Source organism: Solea senegalensis, linkage group LG11, assembly GCF_019176455.1.
Source record: "Solea senegalensis isolate Sse05_10M linkage group LG11, IFAPA_SoseM_1, whole genome shotgun sequence".
NCBI classification, from domain to species: domain Eukaryota; kingdom Metazoa; phylum Chordata; class Actinopteri; order Pleuronectiformes; family Soleidae; genus Solea; species Solea senegalensis.
In genome coordinates, this window is record NC_058031.1 from 19,063,075 (window position 1) to 19,073,305 (window position 10,231).

At 46.2% G+C, this 10,231-nt stretch overlaps 1 protein-coding gene across 2 annotated transcripts in view; it reads left to right on the forward strand.

The window, feature by feature from the left end:
* runx3 (RUNX family transcription factor 3) overlaps positions 1-9,949 on the forward strand; it is a 47,300-nt gene extending 37,351 nt beyond the window's left edge. For both annotated transcript variants that reach the window (XM_044038150.1, XM_044038149.1), the window contains 2 exons: positions 2,453-2,527; positions 6,953-9,949. In XM_044038150.1, the coding sequence (XP_043894085.1) occupies positions 2,453-2,527; positions 6,953-7,434 (557 nt within the window). In that variant the 3' untranslated portion in view covers positions 7,435-9,949. The remainder of the gene's footprint in view (positions 1-2,452; positions 2,528-6,952) is intronic.
* The last annotated feature ends 282 nt before the right edge of the window (positions 9,950-10,231 follow it).

Consider the following 10,231-nt stretch of genomic DNA (forward strand, 5'->3'; position numbering starts at 1 on the left):
TGCCGCTGACACTAATTCACACATCCAGAATGACATGATCAGCCAATTAGAAGCGAGAGCGAGACAGGAAATGAGCGCCGTCAGGTAGCTGTGGTGCGGACGCTGGAGTATGGCCGTCACACTCGCTGAGTTTCATGCTGAGTTCTGCCAAACCGAAGCAGGAAGCCGTCCCTCCGTGGCCAACACAACCAAAACGAGCCGGAATCTGGAGCGGTCCTGTAGACACACTGTTTTACTTCTACACTCCACTATTTACATAATATGTCAATGGCTGCCGCAGAGTTTATTTGTTATGGTGCCTGAAAGCTTCACTTGTGGTTACGCGTTTTTTGTGACACAAAGATGAATAATTCAAACTGAAAATGTTTCTGTTCTCCAACAAGAAGAAGAAGAAAAAAAAAAAAAAAAAAAAAGCCGACTTCTTTTGAAGCCGACTTCTTCATGGAAAAAAAAGAGAGAGAAAAGAGAAGTGAGAGCGAGTTGTTTTTTACTCAGACTCGACTGTTTGTGTAAGTTATAATTTCACATCAGAGTCGGGGCCGAGTTTTACATTTCAGCAATTACAGAAACTACATGTGTGCCATGAACAGTCTCTATTGAGTCTGGGGAGAGGGGAAGGGCAGGAGGACCACGGGCTCGCAAAGAGAACATAGGATTTTTCAGCCCATGTGTTTGTTTTCGCTCACATTATAAGTGAGGGCTCAAAAGACATATCAAATGTCCCACATAGCTGAGCCAAGGCCGCGTTCCTCCCAACTCTAACACGCTCTCTTTCTCTCTCCCCTTCCCTTCGCTGGCGTCTCACTCTCACTCGCTCGCTCGCTCACATTCTCTCCCCGTTGCGACGCCTCAGGCCGGAGCGAAGCAGGAAGCCAGCACAAGGACTGGCATTCACTGTGTCTCAATGACACGCTTCATTATGGCAGGCACATTACATGTCTCAGAGGCGTCGCTGGATCTGGAGTCACGAGGACAGACGCCATTTTGGCTCCAGCGACACCCCCCCGCCCCCCTCGGGCGCGTCCCTTTCATTTACTCGCTGCACTTTAAAAAAGCTCGTGTTTATTTGTGTCATCCCAAAAACTGCACTGGCAGCTCCCCAACGCTGCTCATTAGTGACGCAGTTGACACTTCTTCCCATTTCGGAGCCTTCCTTTCCCACTCCGCAGCTCCACCCAGGGGGCGGGTCCTTTTATTAACAGGGGTAATCTGTGCCTCTGGTATTGACGTTGTCTGCCGGCCAATCAAAATATTTGAAGGAAATGTTTATTTTCTTGAGCGAATCATACCAGCTGCTTGCGAGCCTTTCTGAATAAGGCCATTTATGTGTAAGAATTTGCCATTGTGAGGCACATAGTGCAGGACCTCTCATAGACCCAGTGCTGATCTGGGCCTTTGCAAAGGAAGCGGAGGAGCTCCAGGGAAAGCAAAAGATCATACACATGCTGAGCCTGCTTCTGCTATAGGTGACCCAACCCAGCACCAGACACCCCGCCTCCCCGCCTCCCCGCCTCCCCACTCCTGGCATCCTCAGCGATCCTAATTGCCACGACAGGAGGTTAGAGTCATAGTGAGAACACATGCTCGACTGGCTGCTGCGCTCATTAATAATAGAGCAATGTTGTGATGTACGACGTACGGTCCTTCTGAAAATGGGCTCTGTCAAGCAATACTATCAGACCCGGCAGAGGGAGCGTAGTTTAAGAGCTTCTCCGGCCCGTTTGCAGCCGCCTCGCTTCTTATCACAGTTGTGCGGAGGCTCATTTGACAGAGGTTTGAACGCGACGCACGTTTGTTTACGTTCAAAAGTTACACAGAGCAGTTTTGAGCACAGCCCACGTCCACAAATCTGTGGCCGTGTAACAGCTGCAAACGTCTCAGACCCAAAACAAACAGCGCCCGTTTGTGTCAGGCCTCCTGCGGTGTGGCCGCCGAGTGTGAAGCAGGGTCCCACGCGGTGGGCCAGGGGGCTCCGTGTGACCCGTCCTTGCTTCCTGACAGCTCGGCTGGAAAGTGTTGTGAGTGTCCCGCGCTTCACAGGTCTCTGCTGCCTTTCCAATGTCTCGCCTGAAAGACCCAAAAATATCTCCCGTGCAGCCAGCGAGCATGTTTCCAAGCCTGGTCTCACCCTGGTGTGAAAAAGGCCCCACCCCCTCCTCTTCCCAGTCTTCACTGCTCAGTCAGCAGAGGCCAACCTGTGACAGGAAGACACAGACTCCAAACCGCCAGGTGTCAAGACAGCTTTGACAAGTCTGTCGTGGAGGGTGTTTCCTGGAACGTGCTTCAGATTTCTGTGGCACAGGCAGCAGCTTCCTCACACACACCCACACATTCTCCGAATTTCACCACAATATCATGACTTATTATTATTATAATAATAATAATAACACACATCATTATAATATGTGGATGTCCACGTTTGACCCTAACCCTCTTCATTTTTTCTCCGCAGCACTGTGGCAGGATCAGATGGACACTCCTGCCCTGAAGACATGCAAGGTGGAGGAGGACCTGAGGCCATGGCCAGGTGAGACACGCAGACCTCTTCATTTCACTCTGGGAATCCTTTGTCTGTCGTCTCTAAGAATTTGAAGATGTGCAAAATCGTTTCCCATTGTGCTTCTTTTTTTTCCTCTTCTTAAGTTGCCAAATGATAATCATATTGCGAGGCTCTCATTAAAACAGCAGCATCAGTGGTGAGGTCACTCGTAAGCTATGGCTCTAATTACGGCTCGATAAATACCGGGGAGGTAATTGATGCAATTTGGACTGCTGAAGAAAGCTCACACCTTTCAAAGAGTACAGCGTTAAGAACATCTCAAAACAAACTGAATATTTCCAAACAAATTAATTTTAATTATAGAAGACACTGACACCCTTTGAAAACAACAGTAGTGAAGTGGAGCAGCTGGAAAGGCAGGCGCGACTCAGGGTGTGCCGCTGCGCTGTGACAATTCGCTTTAATTTTGACGACATCGCTGCTCTGTCTCCTTATCTCCTATTTTCTCTTTAAAAACTTTGGATTTTTTGGGTGATTGAGCTGCTGTGTTAGCTGCTGTGTTAGCTGCTGTGTTAGCTGCAGCCCCTTTAGTCTGCCGTCCATCTCCACGTCAGCAGACACACTGAGTCATCCACTCACACTGTGATGAGAACAGACAGAAGAAAAGCCGTGGACTTAGTTCACTAACGCTGCTCCTTTACGAGACTGTCTGAAAAACACATTGAGTGTTTGAGCAGTGACACTAGCGTCTCGTTCACGCTATAAATACATTTTTAAAAAGTGATTAAACTCCATTCCAACTGCCCTGTGGTGGATTCTTCATCACTGCACCCGTGCGTCAGTTGTGACATAACCAAAACCAAACAATGAGCTCAGGGACAATGTTACACTGGTTACTATTTTATTTATTTTTTTACTATTAACGGCGCAGGACGTTGCATCGCCGCCAAAAAATAAGACAAAGACGAGATTAGCACGTTCACTCGCCTCGTGTCGTGTTCCCACTGATGCCAATTGGAGCTGAAGCTAATAACCCATGTGAATTACAGAGACATTTGATCAATTATTATTATAATAAAACTAATAATGATAACTTAGATTTATAAAGCGCCTTTCACAAAACCCAGCGTTTAATGGACTATACATATTTCCTGTTCAGACAATAAAAAACCTCAGTAATAATTATCTAAAGAGCATGTTTTACAATGTTAAAATCTTACAAAAACAAATCCTTACAGTGCTGATGATACTCGGCTCATAACTTTCAGTGAAAGACACCAGACAGCAGAGTTACTCGAGCGACAGATTAATCACGTCGGCCTGTTTGTCGACGCATTAGGAAAATCTCAGATGTTTTTTTTTGTTTTTTTGACGTTTGCTTGTCATGTCAAAAGTTGGGTCCGTGCAGAACGTTTGCATGCGTCCGACATGGAAACTCTCGAGCCGGTGGCCGCGGTGTCACAGTGCAGAGGTGATTATCATTTGCATACAACGCGACGTTCCGGCTTCAAAGCCTTGGCACTTAAACAAACACCTGGAGATCATTTGTGTTCATTTGTGTTCTTCTATTCGTTGGGACTGTGATCTGCCCTGACATTACGCCGCCTCGTCATCATCGCCCTGTTATCAAGCGTGAATAAATCAACCTCTCCACATCTAAAGGCATCTTTTCCAAACCACCCAAACCCGTTCGTAAATCAAACACGACGTTATCTCCCTCAGCGGGCATGAGATGAGACTTTAAAACCGAGCAGAGAGTGGCTCTCTAACACGGAGCTTTCCCTCTCCCGCCTCCTTCCCTCCACTTATTTGCCTGAGACACCATTCCCTGAGCAATGGCCATCGCAGTTTGCATCAAGGCTGAGTAAACATTTCACAGGTGAGCGCTTGGATTTGCATCCCCCCCATTGCCAGCCACCACATGTGGACACACACACACACACACACACACACACACGGCCTCCTCAAGCTTGCCCTCACGTCGACAAAAAAATCAGTTTCTCCCACAAGCAAATGAGGCAAACCCTGCCGTCGTATCTGGGTTACACGCTTGACTGTGGACTAGTGGACTTCTTAAGCAAAGCACAAAAGGTGGAGAAGAGCTCCGGCGTCAGGATGAAGTGTGTGTGCAGCGAGGAGGAGGAGGAGGAGGAGGAAAGAGAGAAAACATTTGGAACACTGTGTTCTCTATAAAAACCCTGATTCCCAGCGACCCGCTCGCTTCACAGACTGGGAACATCACAGACGGCAGACTGTGCCAGCTCGCCCTCTGGGGTCCATCCCCTCTCTCCTGTCCCTGCAATTTAGTCAACACTTTTCAGATGAGCCTAATGGAGATCATGTGTGGTTTCAGGCCACAGAGGTTACAGGCAGCTACTACTCGGCTCAGCAAGGAAGACCCTCACTGCCAAAGATACACCACGGTTACCACAGCCATCACAGTGAAGGCTGTACTTACACTGGCGGGAGGTGGGAGGGGGGAGGCGGTGGGGGCGACGGACGCAGTGAGGTATGCAGCAGCGCGGTGAAGTGGGAGAAAAAGCAGACTGCACAACTTTGCTTCTCAATTACAGAAGCGTTTGTTTAGCCCTGTCCTCCAGAGGGAGCTACTGTGCCGTGGAGAGTGTCGGGTGGTGGAGGGGAGAGTGTCGGGTGGTGGCGAGCGTCGGTGCTTCCTCTGGCTCACAGCCAACAGGACGGTATTAAAGGTGTTGTGATACGTGTCCAGTACGCTTTCCCGTGACAGAACGCAGGAGTCAGTCCTCACCACAGTTTAGCCAACACGTTTCCACCAACTCCAATTAAACGGAGATCCTGAGCAGGGTGGGCCGCAGCAGCCAGACTCATCAAGCCCCCCAACACACATCCCCTCCCAGCTTCACCCTGAAGCCTAAATTTAGAGAGAGAGAGAGTGTGGAGACTTTTTGGGAGTCCGGTAGGAATTAGTGGGTCGACTCCACTTCACCCGAATCAACAGCAGCTGAAGGTTTGGATTTTCCTCGCGTGAAATTAGATATGACTCCAGTGCCTGGTAGGCTCTGGAAAAAGAAACAGCCCCCACCACCACCACCACCACCACCATCAAACATCCCAAAAAGAAGAGGAAACTTCGACTGTAGAAATGTGTTGTTTAAAAAAAAAAAAAAAGAAGAAAAAGAAAAAGTGGGGCCATGGAAATTGCAAAGGAACAGATTTTTTTTTTTTGTAGCTGAAAATGGACCCAGTTCTCCAGACATGGGGAAAAGACATTTCAACAAGACTGTGGCACGCAAGTTTGGCATTCTCCCCCCTCGGGGCTGTGGCGTGCAAGCGCTTGCTATTTCACAAATACAAGCTCTCTTTTCTCTGCCATCCAAATCCACATTTTACACTTGCAGTCATGTGGGCACAAAGGACCCGTGAAAGCCACATGCGGACAAACAAATAACCATGGATGGGGTTTGTGTGTGTGTGTGTGTGTGTGTGTGTTGGCAGCGTGCTGGCAGGTGTGGATGGATGGAGCGTTCTGTACGTTGACATCAAGTACGAGGAACTCTCTCCAGTCTCGACTACACGCCGTTTAAAAGCTGCAGAATAATCTCGACTTCAAACCTCAAAGACTCAACACGCTTCACTCGTCAGCCAACACGTCTGTCCAAGGGTTATAATCAAGTATGAACGGAGGCTTGGAAACTGGTGTTGGATTAAAAGTTACAACCGACTATAAACGTTTTATAGGGAAAGTAAATACGTTTAAAGTTTTTAAAAAAATCATGATTTAAGTGGCATAATACACCGATACAGCAGAAGAAAGTACAATAACACGCTTCAGTGCAGTGATAGGAGCGGTGTGGTATTACTAAACTAAAGGGAGTGAGCTGGTGACAGCAGTGACCCCAAAATCTCAGGGAAGCAACTACCAAGTGGAGCTCTGGAGCAATATTTATATTCTTTCTTTTCTTTTTTTGTGTCAGCTGAGTAAATGAGAAGGTGAAGCAGTGAAACTGAAGTCCTCACAGCTGGATTAGGATTGTGCGGCGTTTACATATGAGATTAGCACACAGGTCGTGGACCGTGACACGCACTCGCGCTCTGCGTCTGCCTGAGATCGTGACATCAAATATGATTTACGACCCCTCACCACTGACAATACCGCGTTTCATAACTAACTGTGTGCGCTGCTTTCATTTTGAGGGAGTGGTAGGAGGGCTCTGTGTGTGTGTGTGTGTGTGTGGGGGTCTTTTCATAACTTCAGTCTTGTGCACGGGGCTGTGGGATGATGTGCTGTCAGTGCTTGACGACTGCTATTAACGTCTCAGCTCATTACTCGGAGCAAACCCGTCCATGAAGAGAAATTTGAGCTCCAGAATGTTTCCAGAATGTTTCCAGAATGTTTCCAAAGTCAAATCAAATGAGAAAACAAGACTTTTGTTAACGTATTCCGTCCTTTTGTGTCTTTGTTTCCGTCGACAGGAACCACAGACCTCTTCCAGCAGAGGACCACCTTCCCGTCTCTGTCGCCCCTGACTGACCCCCGCTTCTCAGACCCGCGCATGCATTACCCCGGGGCCTTCCCTTACTCGGCCAACACCTCCAGCACTGGCATCAGTGGCCTGAGCATGTCGGCCTCTTCTAGATACCACACCTATCTGCCGCCGCCGTACTCAAACAACCAGACCCAGAACTTCCAGTCCAACTCTTACCTGTATTACGGCACCGGCTCTGGATCCTACCAGTTCTCCATGGTGGCGCCGGGGAACACCGGGGGCGAGCGCTCGCCCACCCGCCTGCTGTCCTGCTCGGGGGCCGGAGGCACCGGAGGGACCAACAGCCTGATGAACCCTGGCCTGAACACCCAGAGCGAGGGCGTGGAGGCCGACGGCAGCCACAGCAACTCCCCGACGGCCATGAGCGCCTCGGGTCGCTTGGATGAGTCCGTCTGGAGGCCTTACTGACTGACAGACAATCAGAGGGTGTGGGAGGAGCGACGTTAAGGAAGTCAAAGAGGATGTTGATCAAAAAAAAAAAGAAAAAAAAGAAAAGCTGAACACTGAAAAAAAACAAACAAAAAAAAGAGAACGGCTGCATGTTTGTCTTTTATTTCTCCAGCACTCGCTTTAAAAAAATAACTCTCCCAAGACTCCCGTGTTATTTTGTAAGATTTGAGCAAACTCCTGCACTGTGCTAAAAACATGTACTCAGAAAAACAACAGCTTATAAATTAAGAAGATGTTCAGCTGAGAAAAGAAGGGAGAGTCGAAAAAACCCAGAGAAACCAAAGTAAAGATTCAGGAACTTTTTTTCTGGTGCAAACCATTTACTCATCAGAGACTCAAGAGACAATGGAAGTAAAACACGCGATGAACTGGAAAATGACAGCAGACGCTTGAGACCGAGGAGAAACTCACCTGAGGACGTTTTGCTCCAGGAGAGACTCCGACTGCGTCCGCGTCGCCGTGGCGATCGGTTCCTTTAAAAGTTTTAATTTCTGTAAAATGTAATTATTGCAAAAACAGACAAAAAAAGACAAAAAAAAAGAGAAAAGAAGTCAGTTGTGAAAAACAACCTGGGATGCAGACAGAGTTTGTTTAATGACCATCTCACCGTGCACGTGCAGTACTTTCACACAGAGCGGCTGGTGGTGCTGCGGTCGGCAGACGGCGATCCGCGACGCTCGCCGCAAATCTGGGAGAAAAGCATGGGATGTGTCACGACTCTACATTCTCAGCGGCTGATGTTTTGAGGAATGTAAAAGTCTAAATGCAAAAGGAGTGTTTTTCAGTTTCTATTCTCAGTCCTGTTGTGCCTACGCTTTTACTTTTTTGTTTCCTCCTTATTTTTTTCTAATCCAGTCCCCTTTCATGAAAGTGCTCGTCTGGTATTTTTCATCTGGATGATAAACGGTTTACTTTTTTTTTTTTTTTGATATTTATTTGAGCCAAATTGTGAGGAAATGTACGCATATACCCCCAAAATCCTTGAGCATTTCTCGCTACCTTTCCTTTTTATACATAATTATATATATAAATATATACATACAGTATATATATATACCATGTTTTGTTGTTATAAGTATAAATTTGGAATTTGTGTAATATATTGTTACTAAATTATGAAAAACAAAACCTTTTAATGTAATTATTTTGTCTTCCAAATGTAGCTTTGATGCACTAAAAACTTTGATTCCTTATATGAACCACGCCCAACAGATTCAGTCCGGAACCTTTTTATTGAGCTATGTCCAAAAACTGCCTTCCTGTGCTGAAAAGAGTCCTTTGCTTAATGTTTGCACTATGTTTGAACTCATATCTCTTATGGTTTTTGCATTTACAAATATCTAAATCTGAAGATTCCTGCCTTACACACGGAGAACACACTTCAAGTGACCTTTGGACTAATCCTTCACCAAATATTGAACGGTTTCACACTCTCTCACACACACACACAGATTCCTGCACCACAGGTGTGTGCACATTCCCTCTGACCTGTCCTGAGGTCACTGCAGTCACATGTGATCCCTTTATCCCTGAAGGGGAAAAGAGTGGGGAGGATGAGGGGATGAAACAAGGCAGAGGGGTCAGAGTGGGATCTTCTTACCAACACCTCACAATAGTTATGCAAAAAAAAAAAAAGAAGAAGAAGAAAGAAAGCTCACTTGTGCAAAGGTGCCTTTGTTCTGATTAATTAGCAAATGCTTCGCTGCTCTAATTTAACGATCATCGTCAGTGCCAGAAGCTCGCGGCTCATACACCTGCACAGGTAATGTTAGCGCCAGGCTGCAGGTTTCGGGTGTCATGTGACATTTACCGGCAACGTCTTCCAGGGAAGACGATTATCACTCATGACTCTGTGCGACGGGTGTTTGGTTGCTACACAAGTGAGATTTCATTTCAAAGCTAGTGTGTGTGTGTGTGTGTGTGTGTGTGTGTAGCTCAGGTAAAAAAAACAAAAAAACAAAACTTATGCAACTTATGTTTCGCAACAAAGACTCTGCCTTATTCCTCTTTTTATTTTTTTTTTAAATAATCAACGGCGACGACGACGTCTCATTCCCCTTTGATTTGGAGGAAACGTATTTTTCCTGAACCTCATGCAGCTAAAGAACGCCACACACGTCGTTACAGTCGTGTGGTTTCTTCAACAATAAAAACACCAAAGATCTTCACAACTGCCTGTTAAACTGTGTGGATGTTTAATAACGTGCGTTGGATTGAAAGAGCACAATGTCTTTTCATTTTCTTTGTAAAAGAATCCCCATATAAGCAAAAAAAAAAAAAAAACAATGTAAAGTCATCTTCCTGTCTTTGTTTCCTCTTTATGCTCAAAGCATGTTCATCTGAAACTGATATGTTAATTTAAAGAATCTCATCTACATATGTAATAATATCGTTACTGCTTCCATATTGAGTGCTTGTACAATTTGCGGATAATGTAGTTTTTAATCATTTGAATTAAAAAACATGTGTCTCACCTTTGCCTTCAGTTCATGATCATTTTCTGTTGCTTATGATAAAAATGACCCTAGATTTAGATTCAGTGTCTGTGGTCACAATGAATGAATGCTTGTGTCGTATTTAGAGCTCAGTAACTTTGAAATTCACTCCTCTAAAGTCTGGATTGGGAGGTTTTTAATGGTCACTGACTCATCAGCTGTCAAACAAGAGGAAAGCAGGAACGTTTACAGCAAAATTCTGCCACTGTCTCGGCCTCATTACCCCGGCAGTTCACTGCTAGTTCACCCCCCCCACACTT